The following is a 19,182-nucleotide window of genomic DNA, read 5'->3' as shown; positions in this document are numbered from 1 at the left end:
TGCTGCGGCCATTCGTGGTAAGGAAAACTGGCAGTGAAGCCTTTTGGTTCCCTAATGCGCATGCCTAAAGAGCACTGCGCTTTCTGAATGGCCCAGCAGAGGGGGGGAGTAAGGAGGGGGCCGAACTTCCAAGGGATCTCGCCATAACAAGATCTTTCGGAAGTGGGGACTAGCACCTGTCAAGAACATAAAAACTCTTACACTGTTGTGTAATATGAGCCATTTTTGTTCCCCCTTCTATTGGTTTTTTACTTTTTCAACTAGACTATGTAACTACATGCATTTTTTTCTGCAGCTTCTCATGGACCCTAAAGGTTGCTTCCCCACAGCCATTTGTTGCATACGTATTTTTTTAAATCTTTTTCTAGTGGTCATGTGACGGCATGGCTGACTCCTCTAGGACAGCGTTTCTCAACTCCAGTCCTCAAGGTGCCCCAACAGGTCATGTTTTCAGGATTTCCCTCAGATGAAACAGCTGTGGTAATCACTAAGGCTGGGTTCACACTGGTGCGACACGACAGCCGTCCTACTTTGGATCCGACTTTGCCCTGCGACATGAAGCCGGCATGTGTCCGACTTTCAATGAACGGGGATCCGACTTGGATCCCCGCCAATGCCCGGCACTATGTTTGGTATGAATCTTTAGGGGGAACTCCGCGCCAAATTTTAAATAAAAAACCGGCATGGGTTCCCCCTCCAAGAGCATACCAGGCCCTTGGGTCTGGTATGGACCTTGAGGGGAACCCCCTACGCCGATAAAAACGGCGTGGGGGTCCCCCCCAATCCATACCAGACCCTTATCCGAGCACGCAGCCCGGCCGGACAGGAATGGGGGTGGGGACGAGCGAGCGCCCCCCCCCCCCCCTCCTGAACCGTACCAGGCCGCATGCCCTCAACATGGGGGGTTGGTGCTTTGGGGGAGGGGGCGCGCTGCGGCCCCCCACCCCAAAGCACCTTGTCCCCATGTTGATGAGGACAAGGGCCTCTTCCCGACAACCCTGGCCGTTGGTTGTCGGGGTCTGCGGGCGGAGGGCTTATCGGAATCCAGGAGCCCCCTTTAATAAGGGGGCCCCCAGATCCCGGCCCCCCACCCTATGTGAATGAGTATGGGGTACATGGTACCCCTTACCCATTCACCTAGGGAAGTGTCAATAAAAAAAAAAACACAGTACACAGGTTTCAAAATTAATTTATTGGGCAGCTCCGGTATCTTCTTCCGACTTCTCCCGGTGTTCCGCCTCTTCTCCCGGGCCCCGCCGCTATCTTCTTCCAGCTCTATTGCCAGCGAGGGGCCCGGTCTGCTGCCGCTGTCTTGTCGCCGCTGTCTCGCCGCTCCTTCTCTTCATCTCTTCTTCCGATGTTGACACGATGCTCTCCCCGGCTGGAATGCTCTCTGTGCGCTCTGCTCTGACTTATATAGGCGGTGACCCCGCCCCCTTATGCCGTCACAGTCCCTGGGCATGCTGGGACTGTGACGTTTTAGGGGGCGTGGTCATCACCCGATGACCACGCCCCCTTATGCCGTCACAGTCCCAGCATGCCCAGAGACTGTGACGGCATAAGGGGGCGGGGTCACCGCCTATATAAGTCAGAGCAGAGCGCACAGAGAGCATTCCAGCCGGGGAGAGCGTCGTGTCAACATCGGAAGAAGAGATGAAGAGAAGGAGCGGCGAGACAGCGGCGACAAGACAGCGGCAGCAGACCGGGCCCCTCGCTGGCAATAGAGCTGGAAGAAGATAGCGACGGGGCCCGGGAGAAGAGGCGGAACACCGGGAGAAGTCGGAAGAAGATACCGGAGCTGCCCAATAAATTAATTTTGAAACCTGTGTACTGTGTTTTTTTTTTTATTGACACTTCCCTAGGTGAATGGGTAGGGGTACCATGTACCCCATACTCATTCACATAGGGTGGGGGGCCGGGATCTGGGGGCCCCCTTATTAAAGGGGGCTCCTGGATTCCGATAAGCCCTCCGCCCGCAGACCCCGACAACCAACGGCCAGGGTTGTCTGGAAGAGGCCCTTGTCCTCATCAACATGGGGACAAGGTGCTTTGGGGTGGGGGGCCGCAGCGCGCCCCCTCCCCCAAAGCACCAACCCCCCATGTTGAGGGCATGCGGCCTGGTACGGTTCAGGAGGGGGGGGGGGCGCTCACTCGTCCCCACCCCCATTCCTGTCCGGCCGGGCTGCGTGCTCGGATAAGGGTCTGGTATGGATTGGGGGGGACCCCCACGCCGTTTTTATCGGCGTAGGGGGTTCCCCTCAAGGTCCATACCAGACCCAAGGGCCTGGTATGCTCTTGGAGGGGGAACCCATGCCGGTTTTTTATTTAAAATTTGGCGCGGAGTTCCCCCTCAAGAACATCTGAGCACAAGTCGCGTGCCGAAGTCGGATCATGCAAGACGGCAATCCGACTTTGATCCGACTTCAATGATAGTCAATAGGCTGAAGTAGGATCAAAGTCGGACCAAAGTAGTACAGGGAGCATTTATAAAGTCGGAACGACTTGTGTCGGACCAGTTAGGACGGCTCCCATAGGGAAACATTAAATTTCACACGTCATGCGACATGAGCTTCCAATGTCGGAGCGTTTGTCGGACCAGTGTGAACCCAGCCTAAGGCAGTGAAACTGATCAATTTCACCTGTGCAAAATAATGGAGAGCCTGAAAACATAACCTGTTGGGGCCCCTTGAGGAGTTGAGAAACACTGCTCTAGGAAATGTGGCAAGACAGCAACAGGGATGATTCACAGAGTAGTGATCACTGAGTTCACTGCTCTGGTCATTGTCACAGGGGAGTTCCCACCTAAGCAGCCACTCAGGAGCTGGAGCTTTGCAGTCATGTGACTGCTAGAAAAAAGGATTTAGAAAGGGTATTTACACTGACATTTAAAAACTAATCATCAAATGTAATGGCAAATGGTAGGCAACATTTAAAAGCTTGATTAAGGCATAGCCTTACCTTCTATATTACTTTTATCCCTTTTCGGAAGTAATGAATCATTGTTCCAACAAATTTGTTTGCGATTTTATCAAACCTTAGAAACACTAACATAATTATACCCATCAATAGAATTCAAGACAGGTCACTATACAAATAGTTACTGTTTTGCTGCAATCGGCTTCATAATCCAGCATTGCGGGTCTTTTTGTTCCATTACTCCGTGCTTGCATTGGCCATAGCCGAATCTGGTCTTGAGGAAATCCCTGCGAGATATAATAATTTATCAATTCATTTATGCCAAAGATCTCCAAAAAGTTAAGGCATTGCAAATCCTTCCTTCACAGCAGTCTATTGAACTGATATGTAGTTACAGTGAGGTAAAAAAAAAGTATTTGATCCCCTGCTGATTTTGTACATTTGCCCACTGACAAAGAAATGGTCAGTCTATCATTTTAATGGTAGGTTTATTTGAACAGTGAGAGATGGAATAAAAAAATATCCAAAAAGCACATTTCAAAAAAGTTAAATTGATTTGCATTTTAATGAGTGAAATAAAGCGGAGTTCCACCTGTAAAAAAAAAAAAAAAAAAATTAAAGCTGCAGCTGCTGACTTTTAAAATAATGACACTTACCTGTCCAGGGCGCCCGTGATGTCCTCACCCGAAGTCGGCCTGTCCCTCGGCTCCGGGTGAAGGTGCCGACATCTTAAGTAAGGGAATCAGGAAGTAAAGCCGTTCACAGCCTGTTTCCCTACTGTGCAAGTTGCGCTGTGCGTTCTAACTGGTCCCTGCGTGTCTCTCCCAATAGAGAGCGTGAGGACTGAGGAGAGGCCAGACATGGCATAGATCGCCGTGGATTCTGCAGCCATCTTCTGCCCGAAGTGGGAGCAAATACCTGTATTAGACAGGTATCCGCTCCCCCCCACCCCCGCCCCCCCTGAAAGGTGCCAAATGTGACAGCGGAGGAGGGACCGGATAAGAACATCATCCTCCTGTGTTGGTGAATTAGTGACTGGTGGAGGTGCGGGAGGAGGCGCCGGCAGGGACTGTATGAGGCTGCCGGTCATAGAATAAAGGTTGTCGCCCCCATTATCTGGTCTGACGTTGGTATCTCATCACCAGGAAGGATCTATCCAGGAGGAAGGGCTGTTATTCCTACTATTGGTTTATGCTGTTACCCAATTACCTGAAGGTAAGGGGCCACTACTTGCACGTGTGTGGTGTGTTGCACGAAGAGGAAACATCACTTTATACCAGTTCCAGTCACCTCAACCCTTTTAAGAAGATTGCTATATGTGCACTTTATTTTGGACATTTTTTATTTGTCACATAGGATTTATTTTATTTTGATTTTGTTTTGCACCAGTCACTTTGTTTATTGTATGTTTGTCACCTGGCCTGCACATTTCCTATATACGCCTGGTGTGCATTTATTTTGCATTATCCTACCAGTCCAGCCTAAGATTCAGTTCACTTCCTTTTTTTGCACTATATTTATTGGGGCTGTGTATTGTGCTTTGATCCACTATTTGTTTGCACATGTTTCCGGTCACATGTGGGTTGATTAATTTACCCGTATGCTTTATCACAGCTAATAGTTATTAATATTAGCATGATACCTTGAGCACTGTCACTTTTTTGATATTGTGTATTATTTATGTTATTGCATTAGTGCATCTACCGTTGGCACTGTCACTTTTGGTTTTATAATGCTGATGCACTTTATTATGTCCTTGTTGGATGAGCGCCACACCACGTTTTAACCTATTTGTCACTTTCAATTAGGGGCAGGGTGTACCCTATTCGGTGTAGGCAGCCCTTCCACTAGTTCTTCCCTCTCTCTACACATGATAGCGCAGGAATAACTATACATTTTGCACTATGGGGGTATGGTTTGTACAATTTTGTGGAAAATGAGGGAGGGGGGTTTATATGAAAAAAAAAAAAAATCCTCACGGTGTGCACCAGGCTTTAGCTTCTTTCCCCAAACCACGCAGGGCTGTCCCTCCCACATATGACTCGCCCAGCAGGAAGCAAAGGACGTGGGGCAGATCACAGTGCAGCTTCACTCCACTAAAGGTTGTGTAAGCAGGACCTCATTAAAGTGAGGAGAGAGAGCAGCACCACTGTAATTTTTTTTGGAGGGGGGAAGGTACTGATGCTTTCAATTTAATGCACAAGAATAAGAATGCAGAGGTTGCAAGAACAAGCATGAAAACCGAGAAGTGTATTACAAAGTATTTATTTCCAGGGCATGTTTGAATCGGTTTGGTGGGTGACGATGGTAAAGGAGATTGATTATAATCCTGTGCACAACCTAGTAGATACAATGGCTATTGCTTCCAAATGTATTTGACAGTCTTACCAGTTTTACTTTTATGTGTCATGCATTCTGTATGACTGCTGTAACCTGAAAAAGGAATTAATGAAAACTGGAGCATGGCATGGCACCCAATCAGCTTTGATCTTTCATTTTCAAAGAATAATTGAACAAGCTAATTCGTGGCCATGCACAGCTGCTCCAGATGCCATCTTGACCAGTATTGATAAGTTATCCACGTGATTTCTACTATCAGAGAATCTAGTGACCTTCAAGTCCATAGTTTGAGAAATGCTTGAACTGTGACCTTAAAACTCATAAAAAACCATGTCATACCTGCTCTGTGCAGTGGTTTTGACCAGAGCAGCCCTAATTCTCCTCTTTTCAGGTCCCTGGGAGGGGCTCCTGGCTCCTCTTCAGCCAGTGCCCCCAACAGTAAGCAGCTTGCTCTGGAAGCACTGGTGTGTGCTCGCTCCCGAGCCTCTGCCCATAAGACACACAGAGGCACGCCTCAGACCCGTGGCTCAACAACTTCAAGCCATTTAAGAAATTTGCATTTACAGCACTGTAGAGTTTTTCCCCAAATACATGGAAGGCCAGCTTACCATAGTTTGTGAAAGATTCTGAACAAATTCAGCCAGGGTGGAGTTTTTTAATACTTTGAACACAGTGTATTTAACTTTCTCCTCATCATACATGTCATTGCCCTGATGTCCACAGAACTGGTCCTCTGTAACAATCTAAGGAATAAACATGCTAAATTTTAATACATTTTAAAACACGCTCATCTATATAACAAAGTTTGAGATGTTACAACACTTCTTAGAATCTTTGACTTGTCCATTTTTTAATAAAAACATTTTAACCCACAGCTTTTCTGTGTATTCCAGGCACATATTTGTAGCGAGGTATACATATTGTTTTGAGTGTAGGAATAGAATGAAACAACTTATTTTAGCAAGTAATTTTATGTATGAGAATTACTTTAAATAGCTGAAATCTTATGTTAACTTTAGAACTTGATCATTAAGAACTGGACAAGCTCACACACAGATGCTATAGACTACTCACAAACATTGGTCTAACCTGCACTTGCATGTAGAGATGAGCTTCCTGGCGTTCTTTTCGCTTTTGAGCTTCAATCCGCTTTTCTTCTTGTAGCCGCTCGACAAGTTGTTGGGGTATATCATGATCTGTGACAGGCTGCAAAACCTCACCTAACAAAGAGATAATCTGTTACATATATAGCGCAATAAGGGTTAAATACATTTCAGATGAATCTGCAATTAGGAATTACTGAGAAGGCTCACGCACACTGGCTTGCACATATTCCAAAACCCCAACTGTACAGGCTCAGGTAGAATAAAGCTCATGCTTGTTTATGGCTAGCTTTGCATCTTCCAGTTTTGTTTTTCGTTTTTTAACCACTTGAGCTCTGGAAGATGACCAAACCATTTTTAGTATTTTACTTTTTTAAAGCGTTTTGTTACCCGGGGAAAAAAATTAATTTTGTTCCATTAAAGCATGTTATGCAGCACAGTGCTGTGGTGAAATTTGGCCCCCTGTATCACCTGAAATACCTGGCTGATCTTGCCTGGTGCTGCCCTCCCCCCTGTAAACTGACCACGGATTACCATGGCTGCTGAGCCCCGAAACCATGGTCATTTTAAATGGCGCAGCCATCCACAGCTCTTCTCCGTCCTCTCCACCTCCCCGCCAGCCCCTTCCCCTGCTGCTGTTGCAATAACTTTTAACGCTTCATATAATCTTGATGGTTTCCTAATCCTGTGTGCCTGTCTATTTTATAAAAAAAATAAATAAATAATGCTGTCTACACCCGATTTCAGAGCGCTGCTCATGTAACCGGCCGCTTCTCTAATACTCTCCCCCTGACTGACGCCAGTGGGGGATTTTTGGCCTCTCCTGCTCTAGTTTTCAGATCGGGAGAGGCGGCCTGTCACATGAGCGCAGAGTGGTGCTCTGAAATCAGGCATAGATGCCATTTTTTTTTTTTCTTATAAAACACAGAGGGGGCACACAGGTTTAGAAAACACACAGGATTACATAAACATATGGACAGTGGCTTAACAACCACTTTAACTTACAATTGCGCGGTCATGCAACAATGTACGTAAATTAAATTTATATCTTTTCACACAAAATAGCTTTTTTTGGTGGCATTTGATCACTATTTGGATTTTTTATTTTTTGCTATAACGAAAAGAAAAAAAAAAGATGGAAATTATGGAAAAAAAAAAAAATTTCTACTTTCCTTTATAAAATACTTTATAAAATCAAATTTACTAAAATTTAAGCCAGACTGAGGTAAAAAAAAAAAATAAATAAAATTCCCAATAAGTGTATTTGAATTGGTTTGTGTGAAAGTTATAGTGTCTACAAACTATGGTGTATATATTTAAAAATGGATCAATATACTAACTGCTTATCAAGTTTCTGGAGGCCCTTAACCACTTGCCAACCACTGCACGCCGATATGCTTCAGCACAATGGAAGCGGTGGGCAAATGGGCGTACTTGTACGTACCCTTTAATTAGAGGGGTTAGCGGGCACGTGCCCGCCGCATACAGCGTGACCGTGCCCGCGGGACTCGATGTCCGCCGGTCTCCAGGCGATCGTGTCACGGAGCCGCAGAATGGGGAAGTGCCTATGTAAACAAGCCATTTCCCCGTTCTGCCTTGTGACATGACAGATCACTGCTCCCTGTCATCAGGAGCAGCAATCGCTGTCATGTGAGTTGTAGCACATCACCCTCCCCCCAGTTAGAATCACTCCCTAGGACACACTTAACCCCTTCATCGCCCCCTAGTGGTTAATGCCTTCCCTACCAGTGTCATTTACACAGTAATCAATGCATTTTTATAGCACTGATCGCTGCATATATGACAATGGTCCCAAAAATGTGTCAAGTGTCCGATATGTCGCAGTCATGATAAAAATCGCAGATCGCTGCCATTACTAATAAAAAAAAATAGTAAAAATGCCAAAACTATCCCCTATTTTGTAGACGCTATAACTTTTGAGCACTGTTTGGAACTGTTTGTTTATTGTTTTAATCACCAGCACGGCATTCATTTGCAAGTTACATCTGTTAAAGGGGTTGTAAACCCTCATGTTTTTTCACTTTTTTTGTGCCTGTGGACGCAAATGCTGGAATCGGGAGCGCCCGCGAGGCAGACCGCTTCTCCGAGGGGGTTATCTGATGTGGGGGGGGGGGGGGGAGCCTCGAGAGCCACCGGGGGACCCCAGAAGAGGATGTTTGGGGCCACTCTGTGCAAAACAAGCTGCACAGTGGAGGCAAGTATGACATGTTTGTTATAAAAAAAAACAAAAAAAAAACAAAACGATCGCTTACAATCACTTTAAGTGAAGCTGTAGGAGCGCTGTTCGTTTTGTTACATATATTGTTTGAGGATCTTTGCTTGAAGGTTTTTTTAAACAGCCGCCCATGGACTGGTTATATCTGTATTGTTATATTTATTTTATTGATTTGTGTTCAATAAGAGCATTTTTTCAACTTTGCCCTCAAGTGCTATGTGGTGTGGGCGCCCATATACACTGTTTTCTATATTCAGTCTGATGTATTTAAGAGGTAAGGTGAGTTTATTTGAAGTTGTTTTTCTAATTTCTGTGTTTATACTTTGACCAGTGCAGTACATAATCATCATGACAGTGATAAGGGACACTGACTGGTGACAGTATGTTAAAATACAAAATTTTTTAAACTTACTTTATCATTTTTTCTTTACTGATTTTTTTTTTTTTTACATACTTTCATCAGAGTAGTTTAGTCTCACCAACTAATTACTAAAACTCTGGGAGAGTAATCAAGGATTTTTTTCTTCTTTTTAACTACACACACTTTGATTGCTGTTACAATGATAGTCACTGTAACTGCAATGTTTCCAAGAAATCATGACAGCTATGATTACTAGTGATCTGTGATTGGCTACAGCTAATTACATTGTACAGGGTGATGCGATTGGCACAGGTAGCTTATGACAGCTTTGGGCCATTCATAACAGCTTTGTCAACACTGATCATGTGATTCCTGGGTCACGCAAAGTGGCCAAATACTGGCAATCCACTGCGTCCGAGGGACACAGCAGTCATGGGAGCGGCACACTGCATGCCCCAGGTTGAATGGCATACATGCAAGTCATCCAGCCTGGGCGGGAACTGGTTAATAAATCACATAAAAATCACTTTTATAAATTAAAAATGTTTTATTTTACAATACATCAGTTTATTTTCAGGCTTTCATTTAATTTTACCTGGTGATCGGCCAGTAACACACCTCCTGTCTTAGGGTGGCTACATTTACTCCTCCACTGCATGTATGTTGAAGCAACACAGCCTCCCTTGGCAGAGCAGCACTGTCAATCAGTGGGGAGGGTGGTGGTGTAGAATTAGACTTTGCATTTGTGACCAACAATGTCTGGGCCAGCTCCAGCCAACACTTTGTAAGCAGTTACAGCTGTATTTCCTTTTTGAATTAAGGATTTACATAAATTAATAAAAGCAGAGTATAGGGACCTTTGTCCATGCTGAAGTGGAACTAAAGGGGGGGGTTCAACAGGCATTCTCTATATTGCAGAAGAGACACACAATGTCTCTTCTGCAATAAAAACGTAACTGCCTGCTTGTAATCCTCTGCACAGAGCTACATATGTGCAGCTCCATGTATATTTCAGGCACGGTGCACTGGCCAATCAAAAAGGCAAATGACTTTGCGCAAAGGAGGAGCAGGAGAGAATATGCCAATGCCGACGAGGGAACTAGCAGGTGTTAAATTCACGAAGAATAGGTAAGGATTCTTGCTTTTAGTTCCTCTTTAAATGTTTTCTCCAAATAGCATAGGGCCTAGATTCTTTACCACATCTCCTTCAAGGAGTAGACCATTAATTGATGGAATTAAACCACAACAGGAGGAACTTTTAAATTGGATGTAAACCCTCCATAAACACAGTGAAGTGAACAGCCTCAGATGATACACAGATAAAACAAATCTCCCTATACAAGTCTTACATGCATATCTGCTGTCTTCACCTTGACCTACTGTTTAGAAAGTGCACTTCCTGTTAGAGTGTTCACTTCCTCATTCCTCTGTAGAAGATCACGCAAGACACTGAGAAAGCTGATTGGAGGAAAGGCACACCCCCTCTCCACACACATGGAGAATAGTGCCTGTGAATAGATTAGCAGTCTGCTATCCTATTTATAGCAACTTCCTCCACACACAGTTCAGGCTCCCATCTCCCAGAATGTGTGTACTTATCAGGCTGATAACAGAGCTACAGAAAAGACAGCTACAAGACTTGGCTCTTTGGAGAGAGATAAAAAAAACACTACAGATAGATGTGCCCAGCTCAAAATTTCATGAATCTGGTTTATATCCACTTTAAAAGGTACTTTGTTTCTCCATAGAAATAAAATGAAAAATCCATTTTATCTTCTTATATTCTTTATTTCATAGATACATAGTCTGGTTGAGAAAAGACACAAGTCCATTCAGTTCAACCAGAAAAAAAGGGCAAAAATAAAAAAAAAATCATACAACTCCATATACACAATTGATCCAGAGGAAGTCCAAAAAACCCCAGCAAAGCATCATCCAATCTACTCCAGTACGGAAAAAATTCCTTTTTGATCCCCCGAGAGGAAATTGGATATTCCCTGGGTCAACTTTACCAATAAATGTCAGTATCCAGTTACATTATGCACATTTAGGAAGGATCCAGGCCTTTTTTAAAGCAATCTACTGAGCTGACCAGAACCAGCTCTTGAGGGAGTCTATTCCACATTTTCACAGCTTTTTCCATGAAGAAACCCTTCCTTATTTGGAGATTAAATCTTTTACGCAAGACAAAGAGTATGCCCTAGTCCTCGGTGATGACAAAGTGAATAATGCAACACCAAGTTCACTATATGGACCACTTATGTATTTATACATGTTGGATCATATACCCTCTTAATCTCCTCTTCTCAAGAGGGAATAAATTCAGTTCCTGTAATCTATCCTCCATGCCTCTTTTCCCCTTCTCTGCACTCTCAAGTTCCCCGATATCCTTTTTGTGAAATGGTGCCCAAAACTGACTGCATATTGCTGATGAGGTCTTACTAATGATCTGTATAGGGGTAAAATTATCTCTCTCTGTAGTCCATGACTCTCCTAATACAAGAAAGGATTTTGCTCGCTTTGGAAACCGTAGCTTGGCATTGCATGCCAATATTAAATTTATGATATACCAAAACACCCAGATTCTCCACCACGGATTCCCCCAGTTGTACTCCCCCCCCAGTACGTATGATGCAGGTATATTCTTAGCTCCCAAATGCATAACTTTACAATTATCAACATTAAACCTCATCTGCCACATAGTTGCCCAATTAAACAATACAATGAAATCATTAAAGTGGATATAAACCCCCCATTTTTTGTTTTGTTTTGACATCATACTGTAGAGTATAAGATTTCCTATCATTTGAGCCCAGTCTTGCCACACAGAGTTAATCCATCTCTGAGCAATCCTCTTATTGTTCAGTGAGAAAAATCTTGACAAACTGACAAAAACTGTGTCAAAAACTCCCCCTTGCTATGAGTGACAGCCTAAGACATGCATGATTTTTTTAATTCCCTCCCCCACTCCTTTCTTCAGCAGCTCTGCAAGGATTGGCTGTTCCACACCTCAGCATGATTTGGCATGCTGAAGTCATGTGGTTACTTTCCTGTCTTTTCACTGGATGTTAGAGATCATAGCAGAAGTTCAGTGTTAGAAATACACAGGAGAAAATGCATACTGACAAGGGGAGTGTAGAGGTGGGCGGGGAGTCTGACATCACGACTCCACCCACCGAGCTCCAGACCCACCCACAGAAAATGCAGTTTTTCAGCTCTCATAACAGAGGGGAGACATTTGACAGGTAAAGATACATGCAGGAGGCATGTATATCCTTATAGATAACCCCTATGGCAGTAGTTTAGAAAGGATGACATTGGGTTTACATCCACTTTAAGTTAGAGACATGCAAGGACGTTCTGCCACTGCATAGCTTGGTGTCATCTACAAAGACTGAAATGGTATGCTTAATCCCAAACCCTATATAATTTATAAATATATTAAAAAGTAAGGGTCCCAACACTAAACCTTGGGTACACCCAGGGTGGATATAAATCAATGATTAAAAAAAAAAAAAAAAAAAAAAATAAATTCGATTTTTATCAAATTTATTTAAATAAAATGCTTTTGGGATAAAAAAATCTAAAGATAGTTTTCTATTTAAGATAAATAATTTAGTTTATTAAGCATGAAATGGAGCTTAGTTGTGTAGCATGAGGCTGTAAATTCTGCAATAATTTAAATTTTTGGTAAACTCATTCAATGACTCCAAGCTCCTCAAGCTGAGATAACATGCACTGCATTGATGCATTCACACAATTTCACAGTAACCATGAAATAAACCAAAGTTTAGGAATATTCCTTTATCCCATTGTTTTGCAAATCTATGTACACTACAAACTGTATGATTGAATCGGTTCTGATATATTGCTGTTTTACTAACCTGACCACTTATTATTCTAAATAGGAAACCTTCATTCTATTTGCAATTATTAAAGATTGTAACTACCAGCAAGAATAAGTCCTTACATTTAAAGAGTGCCTGTCATTTCAGATCCATCATGGCAGAGCCTGATAGCGGGCATCCACTCACCTGCTGCCGCCACGTCCCTTAACTTGTTGCGTCACTGCCGCATCAGTGACTCACTATCGGTGAGTCAACAGCAGGTCAGAGGAGGAGCTGCTGCAGGACAAAGATGACAGTTGCTCTTTAAAAATGATGATTTAAATCAAGCCTTTTTGCTAGTGATTTAAATCAAGCCTTTTTGCTAGTGATTTAAATCAGGGATTTAAAAATTGACTTGATTTAAATCAAATCCACCCATGGTACACCACTGATAACCTTAGACCATTCAGATTAAGAATTGTTAACCACTACTCTCTGAATTCAGTCTTTTAGCCAGTTTTCTATCCATTTACAAATGGATCTTTCCAAGCCTGTAGACTTTACCTTACACTTGTGTGTGGGGAACGGTGTCAAACGCTTTTGCAAAATCCAAGTATATCACATCCACCAATTTGTCCAAGGTTTTACTTACCTCATAAAAAGAAAATTAGATTGTTTGACAACTTCTGTCTTTCATTCACAAATTTCAGGAATAAGAGACGCTCTTTAAAAATAAAATGTTTGTGTTGTTCCAATACATATGTATGTTTTTAAATGACCCAACATCACATATCCTCTAGTACATAGCTCCTAAACATCAAACTAGGTTTGCCATAGCCATATGGTATAACAATATACATGGAGTTAATCCTTATCAACTTGGTTGACAGAGGAACTTTAGTGCATTTCCAAGACCAAAAGATTTGCTTATTCCGGTCTCAAATTGAGCAGTGATGTGGTAACGGAGACCAGACTGAATCAGATGAGAACCTTCACAGTCCCAAACTTTTGGAAAGAAATTCTGACTTTGGCATATAATATATTTGGAAAGATAAAGAGGAATACAACCCATTTGGGTTGAGAGTTCAAATCTTCCCTTAAGAACATCTTCGGGGAATTAAAGTCAAAGTGGGAAAGGAATTTAATGAACTGTACAGGTAATAGGATGCCCTTGTTGGTAGGTGAAAGGAATTACAACGGATATGAAGATATTAAAGCTTTGTTTGCACAGGGTTCCAAGTTGGTCTCCCATAAACTGTTCCAGGACAAAGACAAGGAACTTAAGGGAGTACCTGGAGAGATTTAATAAGTATGTAATTGGGGAAAAAAAAGTAAATCTCTTTGCGACAATGCAACATTTCAAGTAAAGAATAAAAAATAAATAACAGGAAATTTTTGAAAACACCACGTACAGAAGAGAACACCCATTTGAATGCATCTTTTCCTTTTCCAATTGACTTTCACAGATTAACCCCTTCCCGCCGAGCGTAGGCAGATGTGCGTACTCGGCTTTCCGGGGTTATACCGGGATGATGCCCGCAGCTGCAGGCATCATCCCGGTACCGTTGTTTAGAGCCGGCGATCGGCTATCCAGATATAACAACCGATGCGGCTAAAAGCCGCTCGGCTGTTATACTGGAGCAGCGGGAGGGGACGTCCCCCTCCAGCCGCTCTTACCGGGCCTCCCGTGCCATCGGGAGGCCCAGTGACCAATCCGGTGCCTTCGGCGGCTAGGGACGGGCTGGAACGAAGCTGTGGGTGGCTTCATTCCAGCCTTCTAATTGTAAACGCGGAAGCGACGTCATGACGTCACTTCCCGTTTACTCGGCTGCCAATGGCGCCGGTTTTAAAAAGATACAGTATTCAGAATCGCCGTTTTCGGCGTTCTCAATACTGTGAAGTGCAAAGGAGGGATCGGGGGTCTTTTAGACCCCCGATCCCTCCATAAAGAGTACCTGTCATCATCGATTACTGTCACAAGGGATGTTTACAGCAATGTGCTTTTTTAAAACACATTTTATAAAATAAATAAGAAAAAAACATTTTTTTAAAGCGCCCCCATCCCCGTGAGCTCGCGCAGCAAAGAAAACGCATACGGAAGTCGCGCCCGCATATGTAAACGGTGTTCAAATCACACGTGAGGTGTCGCCGCGATCGTCAGAGCGAGAGCAATAATTCTAGCACTAGACCTCCTCTGTAACACTAACCTGGTAACCGTAAAAAAAATTTAAAGCGTCGCCTATAGAAATTCTTAGGTACCATAGTTTGTGGCCATTCCACGAGTGCGTGCAATTATAAAGCGTGACATGTTTGGTATCTACAGTGGGGATCGAAAGTTTGGGCACCCCAGGTAAAAATGTGTATTAATGTGCATAATGAAGCCAAGGAAAGATGGAAAAATCTCCAAATGGCATCAAATTACAGATTAGACATTCTTATATGTCAAAAAAAGTTAGATTTTATTTCCATCATTTACACTTTCAAAACAAAAAATGGCATCTGCAAATGTTTGGGCACCCTGCAGAGTTAATATCTTGTACTGCCCCCTTTGGCAAGTATCACAGCTTGTAAACGCTTTTTGTAGCCAGCCAAGAGTCTTTCAATTCTTGTTTGAGGTATCTTTGCCCATTCTAACCTACAAAAGTCTTCCAGTTCATTGAGATTTCTGGGCTGTCTGTCACGCAGTGCTCTTTTAAGGTCTATCCATAGATTTTCAATAATGTTGAGGTCAGGAGATTGTGAAGGCCATGGCAAAACCTTCAGTTTACGCCTCTTGATGTATTCCCCCGTGGATTTTGAGGTGTGTTTAGGATCATTATCCATTTGTAGAAGCCATCCTCTTTAACTTCAGCTTTTTCACAGATGGCATCAAGTTACCACCCAAAATTTGCTGAAATTTTATTGAATCCATTTTTCCTTCTACTCGTGAAATGTTCCCTGTGCCACTGGCTGCAATACAACCCCAAAACATGATTGATCCACCCCCTATGCTTAACATTTGGACAGAGGTTCTTTTCATTAAATTCTGTGCCCTTTCTTCTCCAAACGTACCTTTGCTCATTCCGGCCAAAAAGTTCTATTTTAACCTCATCGGTCCACAGAACTTGTTTCCAAAATGCCTCAGGCTTGTCTATATGTTCATTTGCAAAGTTCAAACGCTGATTTTTGTGGTGAGGACGTAGAAGAGGTTTTCTTCTGATGACTCTTCCATGAAGACCATATTTGTACAAGTATCTCTTTACAGTGGAATAGTGTACCACAACTCCAGTGTCTGCCAGATCTTTCTGGAGGGATCGTGCAGTCAAACGTGGGTTTTGAATTGCTTTTCTCACAATCCTGCATGCTGATCTGTCTGATATTTTTCTTGGTCTTCCAGATTTTGCTTTAACTTCCACTGTTCCTGATGACTGCCATTTCTTAATTACATTCCGAACAGAGGATATTGACATCTGAAAACGCTTTGCTATCTTCTTATAGCCTTCTCCAACTTTGTGAGCGTCAACTATTTTCAGTTTCAGTTTTCTAGACAACTGCTTAGAAGAACCCATGGTGCTGATTGTTGGGGCAAGGTCAGATGAGTCTGGCCATTTAAAACCCTTGAGATTGACATCACCTGGTCTTCCCAGACAATGATTGAGAACAAACCATGACACTGGCAGGTCTCAGCTTTGCAAAGGGGGCAGTGCATGCTATAAATTCTACAGGGTGCCCAAACTTTTGAAGACGCCATTTTTTTGTTTTCTGTAATTTTGAAAGTGTAAATGATGGAAATAAAATCTAACTTTTTTTGACATATTATAAGAATGTCTAATCTGTAATTTGATGCTGTTTGGAGATTTTTCCATCTTTCCTTGGCTTCGTTATGCACATTAATACACATTTTCACCTGGGGTACCCAAACTTTCGATCCCCACAAGATTTACTCGGCGTAACATCTTTCACATTATACAAAAAATTGGGGTAACTTTACTGTTTGGATTTTTTTAAATTCATGAAATTGTCCCTTTTCCCAAAAATTTGCGTTTAAAACACTACTGCACAAATACCGTGTGATATAAAATATTGCAACAATTGCCATTTTATTCTCTAGATTCTCTGCTAAAAAATATATATATATATATATATATATATAATGTTTGGGGGTTCTAAGTAATTTTCTAGCAAAAAATACGAATTTTAAACTTGTAAACACCAAATTTCAAAAATAGGCTTAGTCGTGAAAGAGCTAAACAAGGAAATTATAATTGACACACTGAAGAGGGTTACAAGTGGCACAAGGGTGAAGGGAATGGTTCCCAAATGGGAGACACTAATAAATGATTATAGGATAATAATGGAATGTACAAGGGGAGAAAGACAACATAGAATTGGGAGACTAGATGTGAAGCAGTGTCATGCACAGAGAAGGCGATGGAAAATCTAGGACACAAAGTGGAGACTATGATGGATGAAACAGGAGATTGAATGAAGGGGGCAATTCCAAAAAATTCTAATAGAGCTTTTTTAAGCACATATCAATTGGAGTGCATAAAGAAATCAACGGTCATGAATTTGTTTGTATAAATAACTACAGACAAAATACATTAGGCATTAAAGGGATTGTAAAAACTCATGGTTTTTCACTTTAATGCATTCTATGTGTTTGTGCTGCCGGGGTCCTAATTGGATAGATTGATAGCAGCAGGAGCCATTGGCTCCCATTGCTGTCAATCAAATCCAGGGAGACGGGGACGGGGCTGAGTCCTGCGGTCTGTGTCAATTGACGCAGCAGGACTCAGGAGCACGCCTGCACAAGTGCCCCCATGGAAAGCGGCTCTGCGTGGGAGCTACACTTTAATTTATCACCCTATCAATTGTCAGAAGCAGATAATTGATGGGACTTTGCTTCTGCCCTGAAAAAAAAAACAAAACACACTGTTGAATTTGAAGCAAGATGTGACTCTTTCCACGCAATCTCATCCTCAGAGTGGTGCATGATGGAAAAACAAAGATGAGCATTGGGTTTCAACTTTGCTTGGTCATTATACAGGAGACGAGAATTCACAGCACTGAAGAATTTGACAGAGGATGAAAATGACATTCATGATTTAGATCAATTATCTCTGGATGTGGAGTATCAAATGTGATGAGACATTGACCATACATAAGGGATTCAATAGGAAATACAATTCATTCTTTAACTCAGAATGCGAATATCTTTGCCTTTGCACAAAAAAAAAAAAAAAAAAGTAAAGTAATTGAGAAGCTACCCAAAAGAAGGAACAATAAATCATGGAACAAGATCAGGTTTTGAGAAAGTTAAGAGCTAGCCATGATATAACCACCATTAGTTAAGGGCACAACATTGTGGTGATGCAGATTCCCAGATAAAATTGTCCTATAAGGATGAATGGGAAGTAGACTGTGGGGTTGATTTATTAAAACTGGAGTGTGCAAAATCTGGTTGAGCTGTGCATGGTAGCCAATCAGCTTCTAACTGCAGCTTGTTCAATAAAGCTTTGCCCCAAAAAAAAAAAAAACTGGATGATGATTTTTTTTTTTTTTTTTGCAGCTGTGCCACAAAAACAATCAGCTTTGGAGAACCCTTGATATCCCAAATTCCACAGATTAAAGCCAGAACAGATTCTACAATGCTTATTAAAGAGAATCTTTCCTACTCTACACAACTCTTATATTTTAAAAACAAGTGGGCTCCCTGATGTGAGTAGACAGTTTCTTTAAGGAGGTACTCTCTTATCTACCATCTATTGTCCATCTCTATCTGTGGATCACATTGAGCTTCTAGACATGCATAAGATCACTTTATATACTACTGAAACCTTATATGTTGTCATGTACATTATGTTTAAGATGTACTCCAGTATGTTCAATAAAAATACTGTGCTTCGATTTTTGGATCTGTGCAGTTTGATGGCTACATAGTTTTCAATGTATTTCGGTTGTAGATTTCATGCTTCGCTCTCTTAATGCACTCAGTCTTGTACCATTGTTGATGTTTGTGTAAGTTAATAAAGTACGCAAGAAAATTTTATATATACATACACACAGTATTTCACAAACGTGAGTACACCTCCCACATTTTTGTAAATATTTTATTCTATCTTTTTATGTGACAACACTGAGGAAATTACACTTTGCTACAATGTAAAGTAGTGAGTGTACAGCTTGTATAACAGTGTAAATTTGCTGTCCCCTCAAAATAACTCAACACATAGCCATTAATGTCTAAACCAAAGTGAGTACACCCCAAAGTGAAAATGTCCAAATTGGGAACAATTAGCCTATTTCCCTCCCCGCTGTCCTGTGACTCGTTACTGTTACAAGGTCTCAGGTGTGAATGGGGAGCAGGTGTGTTAAAATTTGGTATTAATCTCTTGCTCTCTCATGCTTGTCACTGGA

The 19,182-nt window shown here is 42.3% G+C and overlaps 1 protein-coding gene across 3 annotated transcripts in view; it reads right to left on the bottom strand.

The window, feature by feature from the left end:
* Window positions 1-19,182, bottom strand: part of USP7 (ubiquitin specific peptidase 7) — a 636,127-nt gene that overhangs the window by 252,915 nt on the left and 364,030 nt on the right. For all 3 annotated transcript variants that reach the window (XM_073632969.1, XM_073632970.1, XM_073632971.1), the window contains 3 exons: window positions 6,346-6,476; window positions 5,865-5,999; window positions 3,102-3,203 (listed from right to left, as the gene is read on the bottom strand). In XM_073632969.1, the coding sequence (XP_073489070.1) occupies window positions 3,102-3,203; window positions 5,865-5,999; window positions 6,346-6,476 (368 nt within the window). The remainder of the gene's footprint in view (window positions 1-3,101; window positions 3,204-5,864; window positions 6,000-6,345; window positions 6,477-19,182) is intronic.

This window comes from Aquarana catesbeiana, linkage group LG06, assembly GCF_042186555.1.
Source record: "Aquarana catesbeiana isolate 2022-GZ linkage group LG06, ASM4218655v1, whole genome shotgun sequence".
Taxonomy (NCBI): Eukaryota; Metazoa; Chordata; class Amphibia; order Anura; family Ranidae; genus Aquarana; species Aquarana catesbeiana.
Note: the sequence above shows the minus strand (reverse complement) of the source record. Positions and strands in the feature narration are given on the sequence as shown.